At 50.5% G+C, this 22,730-nt stretch overlaps 1 protein-coding gene across 1 annotated transcript in view; it reads left to right on the top strand.

Moving 5' to 3' along the window:
* Positions 1-22,730, top strand: part of LOC308149344 (voltage-gated delayed rectifier potassium channel KCNH1-like) — a gene marked incomplete at both ends in the record, with an annotated part of 115,129 nt that overhangs the window by 65,394 nt on the left and 27,005 nt on the right. The window contains 1 exon segment of the mRNA XM_080521049.1: positions 3,650-4,079. Within this exon segment, the coding sequence (XP_080377175.1) occupies positions 3,650-4,079 (430 nt within the window).

Genomic DNA, 22,730 nt, shown 5'->3' on the forward strand with positions numbered 1-22,730 from the left:
ACACCTGTCTACAGGTGAGTTGCAGTAAAACACTGTGACTCCTGTCTACAGGTGAACTGCAGTAGAACACTGACTCCTGTCTACAGGTGAGCTGCAGTAAAACACTGTGACACCTGTCTACAGGTGAACTGCAGTAGAACACTGTGACTCCTGTCTACAGGTGAGCTGCAGTAAAACACTGTGAAACCTGTCTACAGGTGAGTTGCAGTAAAACACTGTGACACCTGTCTACAGGTGAACTGCAGTAAAACACTGTGAAACCTGTCTACAGGTGAGTTGCAGTAAAACACTGTGACTCCTGTCTACAGGTGAGCTGCAGTAAAACACTGTGACACCTGTCTACAGGTGAGTTGCAGTAAAACACTGTGACTCCTGTCTACAGGTGAACTGCAGTAAAACACTGTGAAACCTGTCTACAGGTGAACTGCAGTAAAACACTGTGAAACCTGTCTACAGGTGAACTGCAGTAAAACACTGTGACACCTGTCTACAGGTGAACTGCAGTAAAACACTGTGACACCTGTCTACAGGTGAGCTGCAGTAAAACACTGTGACTCCTGTCTACAGGTGAACTGCAGTAAAACACTGTGACACCTGTCTACAGGTGAACTGCAGTAAAACACTGTGAAACCTGTCTACAGGTGAACTGCAGTAAAACACTGTGACTCCTGTCTACAGGTGAACTGCAGTAAAACACTGTGACACCTGTCTACAGGTGAACTGCAGTAAAACACTGTGACACCTGTCTACAGGTGAACTGCAGTAAAACACTGTGAAACCTGTCTACAGGTGAGCTGCAGTAAAACACTGTGACACCTGTCTACAGGTGAACTGCAGTAAAACACTGTGAAACCTGTCTACAGGTGAGCTGCAGTAAAACACTGTGAAACCTGTCTACAGGTGAACTGCAGTAAAACACTGTGACACCTGTCTACAGGTGAGCTGCAGTAAAACACTGTGACACCTGTCTACAGGTGAGCTGCAGTAAAACACTGTGACACCTGTCTACAGGTGAGTTGCAGTAAAACACTGTGACTCCTGTCTACAGGTGAACTGCAGTAAAACACTGTGACACCTGTCTACAGGTGAACTGCAGTAGAACACTGTGACTCCTGTCTACAGGTGAACTGCAGTAAAACACTGTGAAACCTGTCTACAGGTGAGTTGCAGTAAAACACTGTGACACCTGTCTACAGGTGAACTGCAGTAAAACACTGTGACTCCTGTCTACAGGTGAGCTGCAGTAAAACACTGTGAAACCTGTCTACAGGTGAGTTGCAGTAAAACACTGTGACACCTGTCTACAGGTGAACTGCAGTAAAACACTGTGAAACCTGTCTACAGGTGAGTTGCAGTAAAACACTGTGACTCCTGTCTACAGGTGAGCTGCAGTAAAACACTGTGACACCTGTCTACAGGTGAGTTGCAGTAAAACACTGTGACACCTGTCTACAGGTGAACTGCAGTAAAACACTGTGAAACCTGTCTACAGGTGAGCTGCAGTAAAACACTGTGACACCTGTCTACAGGTGAGCTGCAGTAAAACACTGTGACACCTGTCTACAGGTGAACTGCAGTAAAACACTGTGACACCTGTCTACAGGTGAACTGCAGTAAAACACTGTGACACCTGTCTACAGGTGAACTGCAGTAAAACACTGTGAAACCTGTCTACAGGTGAACTGCAGTAAAACACTGTGACTCCTGTCTACAGGTGAACTGCAGTAAAACACTGTGACACCTGTCTACAGGTGAACTGCAGTAAAACACTGTGAAACCTGTCTACAGGTGAGCTGCAGTAAAACACTGTGACACCTGTCTACAGGTGAGCTGCAGTAAAACACTGTGACACCTGTCTACAGGTGAACTGCAGTAAAACACTGTGAAACCTGTCTACAGGTGAACTGCAGTAAAACACTGTGAAACCTGTCTACAGGTGAACTGCAGTAAAACACTGTGACACCTGTCTACAGGTGAGCTGCAGTAAAACACTGTGACACCTGTCTACAGGTGAGCTGCAGTAAAACACTGTGACACCTGTCTACAGGTGAGTTGCAGTAAAACACTGTGACTCCTGTCTACAGGTGAACTGCAGTAAAACACTGTGACACCTGTCTACAGGTGAACTGCAGTAGAACACTGTGACTCCTGTCTACAGGTGAACTGCAGTAAAACACTGTGAAACCTGTCTACAGGTGAGTTGCAGTAAAACACTGTGACACCTGTCTACAGGTGAACTGCAGTAAAACACTGTGACTCCTGTCTACAGGTGAGCTGCAGTAAAACACTGTGAAACCTGTCTACAGGTGAGTTGCAGTAAAACACTGTGACACCTGTCTACAGGTGAACTGCAGTAAAACACTGTGAAACCTGTCTACAGGTGAGTTGCAGTAAAACACTGTGACTCCTGTCTACAGGTGAGCTGCAGTAAAACACTGTGACACCTGTCTACAGGTGAGTTGCAGTAAAACACTGTGACACCTGTCTACAGGTGAACTGCAGTAAAACACTGTGAAACCTGTCTACAGGTGAGCTGCAGTAAAACACTGTGACACCTGTCTACAGGTGAGCTGCAGTAAAACACTGTGACACCTGTCTACAGGTGAACTGCAGTAAAACACTGTGACTCCTGTCTACAGGTGAACTGCAGTAAAACACTGTGACACCTGTCTACAGGTGAACTGCAGTAAAACACTGTGACACCTGTCTACAGGTGAGCTGCAGTAAAACACTGTGACACCTGTCTACAGGTGAACTGCAGTAAAACACTGTGACACCTGTCTACAGGTGAACTGCAGTAAAACACTGTGACTCCTGTCTACAGGTGAACTGCAGTAAAACACTGTGACACCTGTCTACAGGTGAACTGCAGTAAAACACTGTGACACCTGTCTACAGGTGAGCTGCAGTAAAACACTGTGACTCCTGTCTACAGGTGAGCTGCAGTAAAACACTGTGACACCTGTCTACAGGTGAACTGCAGTAAAACACTGTGACTCCTGTCTACAGGTGAGCTGCAGTAAAACACTGTGACACCTGTCTACAGGTGAACTGCAGTAAAACACTGTGACACCTGTCTACAGGTGAACTGCAGTAAAACACTGTGACACCTGTCTACAGGTGAGTTGCAGCAGAGGTGATGATGGTCTATCAAGCCTCCGTCAGCAGAGTGTAGTACCGTCACGTTCTTTCACGGCCCCACATTGGTGGTGAATCACTGGGATTGATGACGCTGTGTCTCGTCCTCCATTAATATCATAATAATGTGGCAAGACGAAGGATGAGGCAGGGTTGAATATAGGAACACGTCTTTATTTCGTAGCCACAGAACTAGACTGGAACAGCCCGCAACAGCCCAGGCGCGGGAGAACTCAAACCCCGCCCCTTTTCCCATAATCCTCTGGGTGAGAGGCCTGGATCCTAACGGCCGCCACAATAATACATTCAGTGGTAAAAATAACCAGCGTGGACAGAAAAGATAAGAATTAAATCAATATAATAATCGGCATGTGAACGAGGTAAGTTCAGTCATTTTTAAGCTGTGTACAAATCACATTCATCTGTCTGCGTTTCTATATATCCTATATAGAGTGTCTATATTTACATCCTCTCCATTTCTTGTGTTTCCTCTTCTGTCCTTTCTTTCCAGGGAATCAGTAGCCTCTTCAGCTCCCTCAAAGTGGTCCGCCTCCTACGTTTGGGTCGTGTTGCCAGAAAGTTGGACCATTACATCGAGTATGGTGCTGCTGTACTGGTTTTACTGGTGTGTGTATTTGGCCTGGCAGCTCACTGGCTGGCCTGCATCTGGTACAGCATTGGAGACTATGAGGTGATCAACGAGGACACCAACAGTGTGAGAATGGATAGCTGGTTGTTCCTCCTGGGAGAGACAGTGGGAACACCATACAAGTTCAATGCTTCAGGCTCGGGCCGCTGGGAGGGGGGACCCAGCAAGGACTCTGTCTACATCACCTCCCTGTACTTCACCATGACCAGTTTGACCAGCATCGGCTTTGGGAACATTGCGCCCAACACAGATGGAGAGAAAATCTTTGCAGTGGCCATGATGATGATCGGATGTGAGTCATTTTCTTTCATCATTTTCAATGTTTGATCTCTAGAACTCTGTAAGCATACAGATGTAACCCCAGCCCAGGTAGCTAGGTAATATAGAGGGGTAATGGTACACTGGGGCGGGGCCCGGATTCAAGTAAAAATGGCTTCACTCAACTTACAATGAATAAATGATCATTTATTACAAAATGAAAAGAGTCGACAAATAGAAACAAAGAAATCAAACACAACAAAACCATATAGAGTTCTCACAAAAGGCAACTGAAGTAGACTCCAATAAAAGCTGGAGAGCTCACCTGGACTTACACCAGGACTTGAGAATGCCCACACTCACTTATACATGCACACGGGGCTTTAATTAACAAATTAAAGTGAAAAAATAACCCGTTGCAGGCCTGGTTCGAATCTGGGGAGCGGGGGCGGGGTCACCAAAAACCAATGGTCGCGTCACTGGCTTTCCAGCAGAAATAAAAAGCACAAAGTCAGTTCGTTACTCACAAGTCTAGTGTTTGGGAATGAAGGTGAAAAAGGAAGGGGAATGGGGGAAAAGGGCAAGTTGGGGGGTGAGGGCAGGTGCAGGACGGTAAACTCCCAACAGGCACGGCAGCACAGCTGGTCACTGTGCAGCCACAGTCTCTGGGGGGTCCAGACTCTCTGGGGGTCCAGACTCTCTGGTCCTCCTGCAGTGGATCACAGATTCCACTCTGGGGACGACTCGTTGTCAATCCCGGCAGTAGAGATTGATCACACCAGTTCTCTGCTCCGGCTCCAGTGTTGAGAGCCCGGCATCTAATGCATGTCTCCTTCAGTGTCTCTAACTACCTGCCCAGGTGCTGAAGACCTCACATCTAACTGTCTGATTGGCTGAGAGCTGCAGCTGAAAGTAGTTGACTGCCCACAACAACAATACTGGCTCATGTGTGAGTATAGACCAGGGGTCGGCAACCTTTAATGCTCAAAGAGTCATTTGGTCCTGATTCCCACTGAACACAACACCCAGAGAGCCACACACATTGGGCCACACACGACACACAAAACCTTCTTCACTGCTGGTTGACAACTTACAACTAATAAACTAAACTACATGAACTAAGCAACAAAAACACAACACAACACAATTATTACCGACACTACAAACCTAACATAACCCCCAGTAATTACATATAAAACACCACAAACAGAAACTCCCATAATGCATTGCAGCTCTCAGCTCCTTTATTGCTACACATTATTAAAATGGAAGATAAATGTGGGAGATCTGGATTGTTAGAACCATGAGTGTGATGGTGTGTCTTTAATGTCCTGTAGTTGTTGTGTGATTCACTAGAATGTTCCGTCACTCTCAACAAGTCTGTAATGAACTTCCTGGAACTGTCGGCTTTTACTGTGAAAGGTACAGGAAGCTCCCAGCTTCAGACACCAGTTGAGCTGCTGTCATGACCTGCAGCCGCAATTCTACGTTCTTCATCCTTTATTGTTGTAATGACGTTACGTCGCCGCGTCGTTCACGACCCTACATTTTTGGGTGCGCTTTGCCTTACCTCCCATACCACCCTTTGCCTTACCTCCCATACCACCCTTTGCCTTACCTCCCATACCACCCTTTGCCTTACCTCCCATTCCGGGATGAACTGCAGTGGGACAGAGGCTCAAGGAGCCACAGTGGAGGACCAAAGAGCCACAGTGGAGGACCAAAGAGCCACAGTGGAGGAACAAAGAGCCACAGTGGAGGACCAAAGAGCCACAGTGGAGGACCAAAGAGCCACAGTGGAGGACCAAAGAGCCACAGTGGAGGACCAAAGAGCCACAGTGGAGGACCAAGGAGCCACAGTGGAGGACCAAAGAGCCACAGTGGAGGAACAAAGAGCCACAGTGGAGGACCAAAGAGCCACAGTGGAGGACCAAAGAGCCACAGTGGAGGACCAAAGAGCCACAGTGGAGGACCAAAGAGCCACAGTGGAGGGACTAAAGAGCCACAGTGGAGGGACTAAAGAGCTACAGTGGAGGACCAAAGAGCCACAGTGGACGACTAAAGAGCCACAGTGGAGGGACTAAAGAGCTACAGTGGAGGACCAAAGAGCCACAGTGGAGGACCAAAGAGCCACAGTGGAGGACCAAAGAGCCACAGTGGACGACTAAAGAGCCACAGTGGAGGACCAAAGAGCCACAGTGGAGGACCAAAGAGCCACAGTGGAGGACTAAAGAGCCACAGTGGAGGGACCAAAGAGCCACATTGGAGGACCAAAGAGCCACAGTGGAGGACCAAAGAGCCGTTGTGAAAATGATGAAAACCAGAGATATATTGTAAAAGCATTTTATTTTTTTTAAATTAAAACAAAAGTAAAACAACCACAAATGGTTTATCAGATCCTGAGGAGAACAATGAAGAAGTACTAAATGTGCATGAATGAACACTCAGTATATTTCAGTAGTATGGAAAAGTTCAAGGTCCCATGAAAAAAAATAACAAAACATCAGATTTCACTCTCATAATTTATATGCATAAACTGCTAAACACCCCCTCCACTGCACACGGGAGGAGCAGCTGTGGAGGTGGACTGAAGGATCAGGTGTTCCCCTTACAGCTGAGCCCACCAGGAGCTGCAAACCTTCTTCCCAGGTAGGATCGCCCATCAGTACCTCTCCTTCCTGTGGAAGCTGAGGCAGGCTGGACTTGGGTGCTTTTCGTCCTGAGCAGTGTGGACAGGTGAGCTGTGGAGAGAGTCCTCTTCTCCTGTGTCACGTGGTCAGGGTTAGGGCAGTTTCTCTGCTGGAGGAGGAAAGCCCTGTCTGCCCTCTACCACACACGTTCACACTCGCCCTGTCGGCCCTCTACCACACACGTTCACACTCGCCCTGTCTGCCCTCTACCACACACGTTCACACTCGCCCTGTCTGCCCTCTACCACACACGTTCACACTCGCCCTGTCTGCCCTCTACCACACACGTTCACACTCGCCCTGTCTGCCCTCTACCACACACGTTCACACTCGCCCTGTCGCCCCTCTACCACACACGTTCACACTCGCCCTGTCGCCCCTCTACCACACACGTTCACACTCGCCCTGTCTGCCCTCTACCACACACGTTCACACTCGCCCTGTCGCCCCTCTACCACACACGTTCACACTCGCCCTGTCTGCCCTCTACCACACACGTTCACACTCGCCCTGTCTGCCCTCTACCACACACGTTCACACTCGCCCTGTCTGCCCTCTACCACACACGTTCACACTCGCCCTGTCTGCCCTCTACCACACACGTTCACACTCGCCCTGTCGGCCCTCTACCACACACGTTCACACTCGCCCTGTCTGCCCTCTACCACACACGTTCACACTCGCCCTGTCGCCCCCTACCACACACATTCACACTCGCCCTGTCTGCCCTCTACCACACACGTTCACACTCGCCCTGTCTGCCCTCTACCACACACGTTCACACTCGCCCTGTCTGCCCTCTACCACACACGTTCACACTCGCCCTGTCGGCCCTCTACCACACACGTTCACACTCGCCCTGTCTGCCCTCTACCACACACGTTCACACTCGCCCTGTCGGCCCTCTACCACACACGTTCACACTCGCCCTGTCTGCCCTCTACCACACACGTTCACACTCGCCCTGTCGCCCCCTACCACACACGTTCACACTCGCCCTGTCTTCCCTCTACCACACACGTTCACACTCGCCCTGTCTGCCCTCTACCACACACGTTCACACTCGCCCTGTCTGCCCTCTACCACACACGTTCACACTCGCCCTGTCTGCCCTCTACCACACACGTTCACACTCGCCCTGTCTGCCCTCTACCACACACGTTCACACTCGCCCTGTCGGCCCTCTACCACACACGTTCACACTCGCCCTGTCTGCCCTCTACCACACACGTTCACACTCGCCCTGTCGCCCCCTACCACACACGTTCACACTCGCCCTGTCGCCCCTCTACCACACACGTTCACACTCGCCCTGTCGTCCCTCTACCACACACATTCACACTCGCCCTGTCTGCCCTCTACCACACACGTTCACACTCGCCCTGTCTGCCCTCTACCACACACGTTCACACTCGCCCTGTCTGCCCTCTACCACACACGTTCACACTCGCCCTGTCGTCCCTCTACCACACACGTTCACACTCGCCCTGTCTGCCCTCTACCACACACGTTCACACTCGCCCTGTCTGCCCTCTACCACACACGTTCACACTCGCCCTGTCTGCCCTCTACCACACACGTTCACACTCGCCCTGTCTGCCCTCTACCACACACGTTCACACTCGCCCTGTCGGCCCTCTACCACACACGTTCACACTCGCCCTGTCTGCCCTCTACCACACACGTTCACACTCGCCCTGTCGCCCCCTACCACACACGTTCACACTCGCCCTGTCGCCCCTCTACCACACACGTTCACACTCGCCCTGTCTGCCCTCTACCACACACGTTCACACTCGCCCTGTCGGCCCTCTACCACACACGTTCACACTCGCCCTGTCTGCCCTCTACCACACACGTTCACACTCGCCCTGTCGCCCCCTACCACACACGTTCACACTCGCCCTGTCTGCCCTCTACCACACACGTTCACACTCGCCCTGTCTGCCCTCTACCACACACGTTCACACTCGCCCTGTCTGCCCTCTACCACACACGTTCACACTCGCCCTGTCTGCCCTCTACCACACACGTTCACACTCGCCCTGTCTGCCCTCTACCACACACGTTCACACTCGCCCTGTCGGCCCTCTACCACACACGTTCACACTCGCCCTGTCTGCCCTCTACCACACACGTTCACACTCGCCCTGTCGCCCCCTACCACACACGTTCACACTCGCCCTGTCGCCCCTCTACCACACACGTTCACACTCGCCCTGTCGTCCCTCTACCACACACATTCACACTCGCCCTGTCTGCCCTCTACCACACACGTTCACACTCGCCCTGTCTGCCCTCTACCACACACGTTCACACTCGCCCTGTCTGCCCTCTACCACACACGTTCACACTCGCCCTGTCGTCCCTCTACCACACACATTCACACTCGCCCTGTCTGCCCTCTACCACACACGTTCACACTCGCCCTGTCTGCCCTCTACCACACACGTTCACACTCGCCCTGTCTGCCCTCTACCACACACGTTCACACTCGCCCTGTCTGCCCTCTACCACACACGTTCACACTCGCCCTGTCGGCCCTCTACCACACACGTTCACACTCGCCCTGTCTGCCCTCTACCACACACGTTCACACTCGCCCTGTCGCCCCCTACCACACACGTTCACACTCGCCCTGTCGCCCCTCTACCACACACGTTCACACTCGCCCTGTCGTCCCTCTACCACACACATTCACACTCGCCCTGTCTGCCCTCTACCACACACGTTCACACTCGCCCTGTCTGCCCTCTACCACACACGTTCACACTCGCCCTGTCTGCCCTCTACCACACACGTTCACACTCGCCCTGTCGTCCCTCTACCACACACATTCACACTCGCCCTGTCTGCCCTCTACCACACACGTTCACACTCGCCCTGTCTGCCCTCTACCACACACGTTCACACTCGCCCTGTCTGCCCTCTACCACACACGTTCACACTCGCCCTGTCTGCCCTCTACCACACACGTTCACACTCGCCCTGTCTGCCCTCTACCACACACGTTCACACTCGCCCTGTCGCCCCTCTACCACACACGTTCACACTCGCCCTGTCGCCCCTCTACCACACACGTTCACACTCGCCCTGTCTGCCCTCTACCACACACGTTCACACTCGCCCTGTCTGCCCTCTACCACACACGTTCACACTCGCCCTGTCGCCCCTCTACCACACACGTTCACACTCGCCCTGTCTGCCCTCTACCACACACGTTCACACTCGCCCTGTCTGCCCTCTACCACACACGTTCACACTCGCCCTGTCTGCCCTCTACCACACACGTTCACACTCGCCCTGTCTGCCCTCTACCACACACGTTCACACTCGCCCTGTCTGCCCTCTACCACACACGTTCACACTCGCCCTGTCGGCCCTCTACCACACACGTTCACACTCGCCCTGTCGCCCCTCTACCACACACGTTCACACTCGCCCTGTCTGCCCTCTACCACACACGTTCACACTCGCCCTGTCTGCCCTCTACCACACACGTTCACACTCGCCCTGTCTGCCCTCTACCACACACGTTCACACTCGCCCTGTCTGCCCTCTACCACACACGTTCACACTCGCCCTGTCGGCCCTCTACCACACACGTTCACACTCGCCCTGTCTGCCCTCTACCACACACGTTCACACTCGCCCTGTCGCCCCCTACCACACACGTTCACACTCGCCCTGTCTGCCCTCTACCACACACGTTCACACTCGCCCTGTCTGCCCTCTACCACACACGTTCACACTCGCCCTGTCTGCCCTCTACCACACACGTTCACACTCGCCCTGTCTGCCCTCTACCACACACGTTCACACTCGCCCTGTCGGCCCTCTACCACACACGTTCACACTCGCCCTGTCGCCCCCTACCACACACGTTCACACTCGCCCTGTCGCCCCTCTACCACACACGTTCACACTCGCCCTGTCGTCCCTCTACCACACACATTCACACTCGCCCTGTCTGCCCTCTACCACACACGTTCACACTCGCCCTGTCTGCCCTCTACCACACACGTTCACACTCGCCCTGTCTGCCCTCTACCACACACGTTCACACTCGCCCTGTCGCCCCTCTACCACACACGTTCACACTCGCCCTGTCGCCCCTCTACCACACACGTTCACACTCGCCCTGTCTGCCCTCTACCACACACGTTCACACTCGCCCTGTCTGCCCTCTACCACACACGTTCACACTCGCCCTGTCGCCCCTCTACCACACACGTTCACACTCGCCCTGTCTGCCCTCTACCACACACGTTCACACTCGCCCTGTCTGCCCTCTACCACACACGTTCACACTCGCCCTGTCTGCCCTCTACCACACACGTTCACACTCGCCCTGTCTGCCCTCTACCACACACGTTCACACTCGCCCTGTCTGCCCTCTACCACACACGTTCACACTCGCCCTGTCGGCCCTCTACCACACACGTTCACACTCGCCCTGTCTGCCCTCTACCACACACGTTCACACTCGCCCTGTCTGCCCTCTACCACACACGTTCACACTCGCCCTGTCTGCCCTCTACCACACACGTTCACACTCGCCCTGTCGGCCCTCTACCACACACGTTCACACTCGCCCTGTCTGCCCTCTACCACACACGTTCACACTCGCCCTGTCGCCCCCTACCACACACGTTCACACTCGCCCTGTCTGCCCTCTACCACACACGTTCACACTCGCCCTGTCTGCCCTCTACCACACACGTTCACACTCGCCCTGTCTGCCCTCTACCACACACGTTCACACTCGCCCTGTCTGCCCTCTACCACACACGTTCACACTCGCCCTGTCTGCCCTCTACCACACACGTTCACACTCGCCCTGTCTGCCCTCTACCACACACGTTCACACTCGCCCTGTCTGCCCTCTACCACACACGTTCACACTCGCCCTGTCGGCCCTCTACCACACACGTTCACACTCGCCCTGTCTGCCCTCTACCACACACGTTCACACTCGCCCTGTCGCCCCCTACCACACACGTTCACACTCGCCCTGTCGCCCCTCTACCACACACGTTCACACTCGCCCTGTCGTCCCTCTACCACACACATTCACACTCGCCCTGTCTGCCCTCTACCACACACGTTCACACTCGCCCTGTCTGCCCTCTACCACACACGTTCACACTCGCCCTGTCTGCCCTCTACCACACACGTTCACACTCGCCCTGTCGTCCCTCTACCACACACATTCACACTCGCCCTGTCTGCCCTCTACCACACACGTTCACACTCGCCCTGTCTGCCCTCTACCACACACGTTCACACTCGCCCTGTCTGCCCTCTACCACACACGTTCACACTCGCCCTGTCTGCCCTCTACCACACACGTTCACACTCGCCCTGTCGGCCCTCTACCACACACGTTCACACTCGCCCTGTCTGCCCTCTACCACACACGTTCACACTCGCCCTGTCGCCCCCTACCACACACGTTCACACTCGCCCTGTCGCCCCTCTACCACACACGTTCACACTCGCCCTGTCGTCCCTCTACCACACACATTCACACTCGCCCTGTCTGCCCTCTACCACACACGTTCACACTCGCCCTGTCTGCCCTCTACCACACACGTTCACACTCGCCCTGTCTGCCCTCTACCACACACGTTCACACTCGCCCTGTCGTCCCTCTACCACACACATTCACACTCGCCCTGTCTGCCCTCTACCACACACGTTCACACTCGCCCTGTCTGCCCTCTACCACACACGTTCACACTCGCCCTGTCTGCCCTCTACCACACACGTTCACACTCGCCCTGTCTGCCCTCTACCACACACGTTCACACTCGCCCTGTCTGCCCTCTACCACACACGTTCACACTCGCCCTGTCGCCCCTCTACCACACACGTTCACACTCGCCCTGTCGCCCCTCTACCACACACGTTCACACTCGCCCTGTCTGCCCTCTACCACACACGTTCACACTCGCCCTGTCTGCCCTCTACCACACACGTTCACACTCGCCCTGTCGCCCCTCTACCACACACGTTCACACTCGCCCTGTCTGCCCTCTACCACACACGTTCACACTCGCCCTGTCTGCCCTCTACCACACACGTTCACACTCGCCCTGTCTGCCCTCTACCACACACGTTCACACTCGCCCTGTCTGCCCTCTACCACACACGTTCACACTCGCCCTGTCTGCCCTCTACCACACACGTTCACACTCGCCCTGTCGGCCCTCTACCACACACGTTCACACTCGCCCTGTCGCCCCTCTACCACACACGTTCACACTCGCCCTGTCTGCCCTCTACCACACACGTTCACACTCGCCCTGTCTGCCCTCTACCACACACGTTCACACTCGCCCTGTCTGCCCTCTACCACACACGTTCACACTCGCCCTGTCTGCCCTCTACCACACACGTTCACACTCGCCCTGTCGGCCCTCTACCACACACGTTCACACTCGCCCTGTCTGCCCTCTACCACACACGTTCACACTCGCCCTGTCGCCCCCTACCACACACGTTCACACTCGCCCTGTCTGCCCTCTACCACACACGTTCACACTCGCCCTGTCTGCCCTCTACCACACACGTTCACACTCGCCCTGTCTGCCCTCTACCACACACGTTCACACTCGCCCTGTCTGCCCTCTACCACACACGTTCACACTCGCCCTGTCGGCCCTCTACCACACACGTTCACACTCGCCCTGTCGCCCCCTACCACACACGTTCACACTCGCCCTGTCGCCCCTCTACCACACACGTTCACACTCGCCCTGTCGTCCCTCTACCACACACATTCACACTCGCCCTGTCTGCCCTCTACCACACACGTTCACACTCGCCCTGTCTGCCCTCTACCACACACGTTCACACTCGCCCTGTCTGCCCTCTACCACACACGTTCACACTCGCCCTGTCGCCCCCTACCACACACGTTCACACTCGCCCTGTCGCCCCTCTACCACACACGTTCACACTCGCCCTGTCGTCCCTCTACCACACACATTCACACTCGCCCTGTCTGCCCTCTACCACACACGTTCACACTCGCCCTGTCTGCCCTCTACCACACACGTTCACACTCGCCCTGTCTGCCCTCTACCACACACGTTCACACTCGCCCTGTCGTCCCTCTACCACACACATTCACACTCGCCCTGTCGGCCCTCTACCACACACGTTCACACTCGCCCTGTCTGCCCTCTACCACACACGTTCACACTCGCCCTGTCGCCCCCTACCACACACGTTCACACTCGCCCTGTCTGCTCTCTACCACACACGTTCACACTCGCCCTGTCTGCCCTCTACCACACACGTTCACACTCGCCCTGTCTGCCCTCTACCACACACGTTCACACTCGCCCTGTCTGCCCTCTACCACACACGTTCACACTCGCCCTGTCTGCCCTCTACCACACACGTTCACACTCGCCCTGTCTGCCCTCTACCACACACGTTCACACTCGCCCTGTCTGCCCTCTACCACACACGTTCACACTCGCAGATTAAGGAAGAGCAAGACCACTAGACTCACAACGGCTTCTTTCTCGAAGCGGTTTGCTTGTTGAACTCTGGTGTTCCCCTGTAGCTCTGCAGCTCTCACTGACCTGTCACATGCCTATTTGTTGGTTTGTTTGTAAATAATTTTTTTAACTGTGCCCATATTATATTTCTATTCAATTCGATTCTACATTTTACGCCTTGGTTGGTGCCTCCTTCCCTGGTCTCGGCCGGCGCGTTTTTTTTCACATGTCGTACGTTGGGGGACGTAGCGCTGTGATGCAATCATGCAGACTCTCCATTCACATATATTTGGAAAGCCCAGATTCCAAGCTTTTTACTGGTGTTTGAATTTTGTCAATCAGCTTTCAGAAATGAAAGTTATAAAGAATAAAAAATAAAAAAATTTCTAGATTGCATTTACATCTGGAATGCACTCTTTTGTTGCACTTTTGGAGATAGATAACGAGCATTTGTGTTTGTGCTGGGAGGAAACACAGACACAGAGCGTAGCTGTTCTTTTTTCATTTTTCATAAACAACCAAGCTCAGGAGACACACTACCATGAAAAACAACAAAAGAGGACAAGAGAAAACTGAAACCAAACGCAAAGTGAGTTTTAATTGATTTATTACTTGTGGCGTGTTTGAGTTATTTGTTTCCACGGGTTCAGGCAGCAGAGCCACCCCCCAGCTTCGAGCCCTGGAAGACAGAGGATACTGACTCTACTCCAAAAGATCTCCACAAATTCTTTGGGCTCCTTTTATACATGTCATTGATGTCCCTGCCGAGTCTCCAGGATTATTGGAGACAGGATCATATTTTGTCTGTGCCTACCCCCACCAAGGTGACGACCAGAGACAGGTTCAGGTCCATCCTTTGGAATCTTCACCTCAGTGATCCCGAGGAGGATGTTGAAAATGACATGAAGAAGGGGACACCAGACCACGATAAACTTTTTCATGTCAAACCTCTGCGGGATGACATCATCTGTGCATGCCTTCCAAGGAGGGAGCTGGCACTGGATGAGAGGATGGTGGCAACCAAAGCAAAAACAGGGATGACACAATATATGAAGGCAAAGCTAACAAAATGGAGCATCAAACTCTTTGTATTGGCTGAATCACAAAGCGGCTATACAATTTGTTTCAACATTTACACAGGAAAAAATACTGCTGCAAGTGAGCATGGCCTCTCCTATGATGCAGTGATGAATCTGGTTCAGTCGTCCTGCCTGGGTACTGGGTACCACATATATGTCAATAACTTTTACACCAGTCCAATATTGTTCATGGACCGAGCTGACTTGAAGTTCGGGACATGTGTCACTTACCATGAGAACAGAAAGGGGTGCCCCAGAGGTCGGGAAAATTACTTCACTAAAAAATCTCTGAGAGGTGCAGTGAGATGGATGAGAGAAGGCCAGATTGTGTTCGTGAAATGGACGGACACAAGGGTGGTGACAGTGTGTTCCACCACACACCCTGCATTTTCAGGTGAGACAGTACAGCGGAAGATGAGGGATGGAGATGGACAATGGGTTGTGAGGGACATTCCCTGTCCAACACCAATCATCACTTACAATAAGCACATGGGGGGGGTCAACCTCTCAGACCAACTCATTCAATACTACTGTGCCCACAGAACACTTGGCAAGTGGTACAAGACCATTTTCATGCACCTGTTGGACATTGCCACAACAAATGCTTCCATCTTACATTGTGAGATGAGGATTGTCCAGCAGGTGAAGCCCCTGACACACAAGGAGTTTGTGGTCAAGCTGGTCTGTGAGCTTTGTGGTCTGGACAACAAAGGTCTTCCTGAGAACAGATAAACTTCCCATGTTCCTTTTCCCATTGCCTCTTCCACAGAGCTCTCTCAACAATGCACCAAAGGAAGACTGCAAGCACTGCCTGAGCCAAGGCCAAAGGAGAGACACACCGTGGAATTGCAAGGCCTGTCACATCCCACTCTGTGTGCAGATAGGCAGGAACTGTTTTCAGGTGTGGCATAAGTAAATGTGACAAGTGTCTCTGTGAATAGATCAAGAAAATCACCTGGAAACTTTGTTTTTGTCTTGTGAATAGTTGTATTTGAATTTGAAATTGATACATCGTTGGCTGTTTATTGTTCATCATTGATAGTTGGGTTTTCTTTCTCAATTGGCAAAACAATTCAATATACATATTTATGGTTGCCACAGTAAAAAAATCTAACTTTTTCATTTTCAGATTTTGTGTTTTTTTTGCACTTTTAGATAGTGTAGTGCAAGTATATCAGGCATTATGTCAAAATGAATAATTACTTGTCGAATCACATAGGTGCGGTTGTCCTGAAAAGAAATACACCAAGAAAGGCAATCTAAACAGTTTTTTTTATATGAAACACAAAGGTAAAATGAACAGTAGTGAAAAATGGCCATTTTATCCCAAGACTCTGGAGGGTTGGTTCGTTTACAGATCAGCACGATGAGTTGCTGAGATCCTGACATTCTTAATGTGATGTAAGGCCTCTGCATATAGTTCTTAAATGGGCCTGACATTCCGGACATTCTTAATGTGATGTAATGACTCTGCATATAGTGTGAGGATCCCCACCTCGCTCCAGCACCGGATCCGCCTTCATTGACGCTCCTGCAGGTAATCAACTGATTGATTACTCCCACTTCTTAAGCCCTGCAGGGAGGCGGGTCCGGTGCCAGAAGATTGTGTCCCTTGTCGGAGTAACATGTGTGAAGGCATTCCACGGCTTCCTCGGCCAGCCTCCTCGCCACGCAGCTCTCCCTGCTGTGCTCCTCAGCTTCCTCTACGAGCGTCCTCGCCCAGCCTCCTCGCAGGGCAGCACCTTCCTGCTGCCGTCCTTCCGCCAGTGTACTCTGCATCCTGGAGTCTCTACTCCCTCTTCTCCCAGGTCCTGGTTCACAATAAAACCACTGCTAACTGCACCTGCTCTGCTTCCTGGTCTGCTTCTGGGTTCAAGCCCCCGCGCACCGGCTCTCAGCCGTAACATATAGTTCTTTAATGGCCTGACATTCCTGACATTCTTAATGTGATGTAATGACTCTGCATATAGTTCTTAAATGGGCCTGACATTCCTGACATTCTTAATGTGATGTAATGACTCTGCATATAGTTCTTAAATGGGCCTGACATTCCTGACATTCTTAATGTGATGTAATGACTCTGCATAGTGTTCTTAAATGGGCCTGACATTCCTGACATTCCTGGAACATCTTTTTGGCCAATAAATCTTCCAAGAATATCAAGAATGATCTGTATTGGTGAAGTTTGTAACTGAGTATGTGGGTTAGTTGTGATGTGTGTTGATGCATTATACAGCATGACAGCATTCGCTTCCTTCAGCATCCTCCTCTCTGATCAACTCCATGGATTGTTTCTGAATGCTGAGAGACCTCGAGTGTGTGAACTGTTCAGTAGCTGACGGTAGAATAACGGGATGTGTGTGGAGTCATATATTTTTAACCCAGTTGTGGACCTGACTTGTTTTGCGCCCTGGGTGAACACCTGCTTCCACCAGAAGCACCTGAGACGGTGATTCTCATTTCCTCTGATGTGGTGCACCCTGGACACAACTCTCATAGCTAAATCCACAACTGAATAGAACCCGAACCCGATTTGCCACATTTCTGACGGATTAATGAACGTGACGATGCGCAGCGGCGTACAGCAACCTGCCGCAGTGCGCAGCTTTGTGTGTATTAGTTTGCAACACGGCGGACCAATAATGCTGACGTGCATAATGACCCGTGATGATCTGCCACCGTTTCCTGCTCTTACTTGTAATGCATGATAAAAGGTGGCAACTCTCTGTGACGCCTCAGCCCTGAATCACAGAATTCAGGTCACACTCGTGATCCGTGGTCAGGAATTGAAATGTGTGCCAAACTTGTCATCATTATGTATAAATGCACCTTAAACAGCTCCACAACCATTTTCTTTCTTTTCTCATTGTGACTTAACATTTCAACCATATTAATTGTTCATTTTTGAAGAAAAAAAATGAAGTCACCATCAGCAAATGGTTTCTTATCTTTGTCAAGGTTGCATGAAACAAGCAATGATGCTGCTGTTGCTCTCTTGTACCAATACCAACATATCGTAGACGCGGAGGGCTCGTATCATGTTATGTTTTCAATTTCTCTGTTGTGGCTGTCGGACCTTGAAGAATAGTTGGCATTAAAGCTGGCAGCATGCAGGAAGTTAAAGTGATGATCCATTTTGTTGGCAGCTCTGGTGTGTGTGCAGAGCAAGCATGAGGCCGGTAATTTTAAACTAAACTGTTCAGTCCGGTCAGAGTTGAACTAGTGCTTTTCCTGCTCCACTTTTTCACCCTGCAGGTCATGTGGTTTCTTTTTTTTAATTTTGACTCACGGTTGGATGACATGTGGTTTCGTGGGATGTGAAATTGAAATCCATGGAAGTCTGAGCAGGGCACGCATTGACACATTTACTTCAGATGCGCTTGGACTCTGGCTTCGACTACGGTGTGGGATGAGGAATGAAAGGGTAGAGCAGTGCATTTTTTTTTACTAACAAATTGGACTTTATTTTACATTGATGTGCAGCTAATGGGCCACCACAGGCCAGACAGGAGGCTCCCGAGGGCCACCTATTGAGGAACCATGTCATAGGATCTTTGTTTAAGACATGTTTGATTTTCACAGACCCCTTACAATTACATCACAGACCACAAGGGGTCTGTGGACCCTTGGTTGAGAATCACTGTTCTAAGTGGTTTTCCAAACCACAACAGTCTTCTCCGTGACAGATCCTCATCCATTTTTCTCCAGGCCGGCTTTAGACATCAGATTGACTTCTGGTAGTTTGAAGCTTTCAACAGTTGAGTGGATTCGTTCTTGAGCAAGTGCAAGGATGAGAGGGACACTTGTAAAAAAATAACTTCTGATTCGGTTGCCGGGGTATTGGCTGGGCCAAACTCTCGCTTTATATTGCTCCCTGTGTTCCCAACTACCACCCAGTAATAGGGAACAGAGGTGAGATCTACATATAACTTGTGGTAGACGGTTGACTTGAGGAGGTTATGACAGGAAATGATCCATCCGCAATGGCACTTCCATACCATTGCTGCTGCTGATAGTACCTGAACCAAAGAAGAAAACTGCAGAGGCTGGAAAATGTTAACACAAGAGTAGGGTTAGAATCTGGTGGGTGCAGAGGGAATAGAATTTTGTGTACACTCGACTCAAATGATTTTTCCTGGCCAAGAATGGTGGGTTGAGGCCAACCAAGCAATGGACGCACGTCTCTGCAACCTGGTTGAAGTGTTCAAGCTGCAATGTCTGAGGGTGATAGCCCGAGGACAAACTTATTGTTGCAATAATGAAAAAAAGCAGAATTCCTAGTCCAAAACTATGTCCACTTGAGGCCATGGAGATGGGAAGCATTTTGCAGCAGGAATTCATCGGTTTCCTTGGCTGAATAGAGTTTGAAAAGGGGGACAAATGGACCACTTTAGAAAAAATGTTAGCCCATCTTATGGGCTGAGTCTGATGACAAGGTCAATTGAAATGTGAGACCAAGGATAGGATCACAGTGGCAAAGGAGTGACTTTGCAAGCAGGCGAGACGTAGGGGATTTGAAGCAGGTACTGACAGGACAAGGAGAGTCGTACACCTTAGTAGCCTCTTGCATCTTGGCCACTATACTGACAAAAAAAGGCACATGACTGCATGCTGTGAGTAGTGGCCCCAATAGAGATTGCATCTGAAGTCAGACGGGACAAGCAGATGATTTTCAGTGCTCACTGGACTTGCTCATCTACCTCCCAAGTTATGGCACCGAAGACGCATGATACCAGAAGCATGGGTTCAGGTTCTGACAGAGGCTCTTATTGGACAAAAACATGGGACAAACATGGGGCTTGGTAGTTTAACTCCGTGATTTATAGGTGAGGGTGAACAGAACAGGTAAAGAAACACCTTCACCGGGCTTGTCAGTGGTAGCGGTTTTTCTCCAACCACAAGTATTCAAGGTTTCCAGTGGCCTGTACAAGTGATGAAGGCTCTCTCAGCAACCTCCGGTATATGTTGCCAACTGCATGGCCAATAGTTTTCAGTGTCCAATTTCATAGTTTTATCTGTTTAGGAGAGTATTTTGGACAGGATGGCACAATTGTGAATGCGGTTGCCTGTGACTGACTCTAGACTTTAGGAGACTGCCTTTAGTAAGTAAGTAAAGTTTATTTATAAAGCGCTTTTCACAGATGAAAATCAAGAAATGGGTGAAACAAAACAGAACAGACCAAATTACATAATTACATAAAATACAGTAAAGGTGTGGGAGATATTTAGCTAAAGGCTTTCTTAAATGAAAATGTTTTCAAGTGCTCTTTAAAAGAGTTTGTGGAATCAAGTATGTGGATGGACGGGGGCAAGTCATTCCACAGTCTGGGGGCTACAGCCTTTAAGGACCGGTACCCCTGGGGGTCTCAGGAGACTCTGTCCTGAGGATTGGAGGCTGCATCCTGAGGTGGAGGGACACAGCATGTCCACAATGTACTGTGGGATTTTAAAGTCAATTACAAATTTGACTGTGAGCCAATAAAAGTTGGATGAAACGGGGGTGATGTGGGCCGTTTTGGGTGAACCTGTCAAGAGTCTAGCGGAGACGAAATGAAAGCATGAATTCTCACTTCAAGATCTGGTTTGGACAGCCTCCTGCTCACGTTAGAGATGTTCTCAGGTGGAAAAAGCAGTTGTTGCTCAGTTGTCAGGAGTGGTCCTCTAAAGACAAGACCTGAGGTTCCTGAGGTTCTAACAGTCGCCCAGGGCACCAAGGAGGTTTTTGATCAGGGGCAATGATCAGAGATTGTGTTTTGTCAGCATTTATCTGGAGGTCATTTGAAGAAAGCCAGTTTTTAATGCAGGTCACACATTCCAAACAAGTAGACAAGACGTGAAAGTGAGTCAGTGAAGGAGCAGAACAACTGGATGTCCTCAGTAGGACATATTTTGAAAGTCACCAATGAGACGACTGAGAGGCAAAAGGTACAACAAACAGAACAGGACCCAGGACAGAGCCTTGAGCCCCTCCCCAGGACAGGTTGGACACGTGGGACAGTTTGTTGTTGACGGCAACATTGAAAGTTCTTCCTTGTATGTAGGAGGAGAACCCTGAAGGACCCAGCCAGTCTGCTGAGCAGTATATTGTGGTCCAGCGTATCAAGAGCAGATGTTAAGTCCAGTAAGACCAGGACTGTGAAGTGACCCCAGTCAACTGCCATCATCCTGTCATTTCAGACTTTTAATAGAGCCGTTTCAGTAGAGAGCATTTTACTAAAGCCTGATTGAAATTTGTCATAGAACTCATGCTGTTCCAAATACCAGGTGAGCTGGGTTGACACTGCTTTTTCCAAGATAAGGTTTCTGAGAGAAACGGGAGTTTTGATATTGGCCTGTAGATTTTTGGCTCCATGGAATCGGGATTAGTTTTTTTGAGAACAGGGTTCCCCACAGCATGCTTTAAGGAGCTGGGGACGAGCCAGATTCAGGTGAGAGGTTGAGCAGTTTTAGAACCCAAGGACCAACTCCATCAAAAACATTTATGAACAGAGATGTGGGTATAATGTCAGCGGGGCTTGATGAGGGCTTCAGCTTGCTCACTAAAATCTTGGCACCCTCAACGCTGACAGGAGTGAAGGACGACCAGGACGACAGTGGAGAAGATACAGTGCAGAAGCTGTTCAGGAGGACTGATGCTGGACCTGAGTCATTACATCCTTCCTGTGTGTGGACAGGCACTTCAGGAGTTGAAGGTGCCACAAGATGCTCAATACTGTCAAACAGTATTTTAGGTTTTTTTTTACTGTTTGAGATGAGCTTAGAAAAATATGCTGAGCAGGCATGTTTTACAATTTCATTCAACTCAGTGGTAATTTCTTTAAGATGGAGCCTATGAACTTCTAATTTAGTGGCTTTCTACAGGCGCTCCACTTTCCAACAGTTTCTTCTGAAGCTAGATATGGCTTGGTTAATCAACGGACAAGGTTTTTTATTCACACCAAAGGAGAGTTTATCAGGAGCTACAGTGTCCAGAACAGTCAAACAAGGGCTATTAAAGCGATCCATAAGTGTTTCAACATTTTCACAATCTCTAAAGGAGGAGGGATAAAAAGATGTAGAAAAACCACTAACTGATGGTTCATTGACGATGCGTTTCTGCGTTGCCACATTGTAAGTAGTAGGAGACAATGTAATGACAGGTCAAATAGGATACAACAGTGGTTGTTTATTTGAAAAGCCTGGTCAACGTTTAGTCCAAAAAAACCCAAAAACAAATCTAGAGTGTGGCCTTTTTTATGTGTGGGAACAGTAATGTGCTAGGCAAAGTTAAAGTAGTCCATAACAGTTAACAGTTCAGCTGCATGGGACAAGAGGGATCATCAGCATGGAGATTAAAATCCCCAAGAATTAAAACCAGTTTAATCTCCAGTTTAATGATGGATGACAGAGACTCACTACATTC

This window comes from Blennius ocellaris (assembly GCF_963422515.1).
Source record: "Blennius ocellaris genome assembly, chromosome: 3".
NCBI lineage: Eukaryota > Metazoa > Chordata > Actinopteri > Blenniiformes > Blenniidae > Blennius > Blennius ocellaris.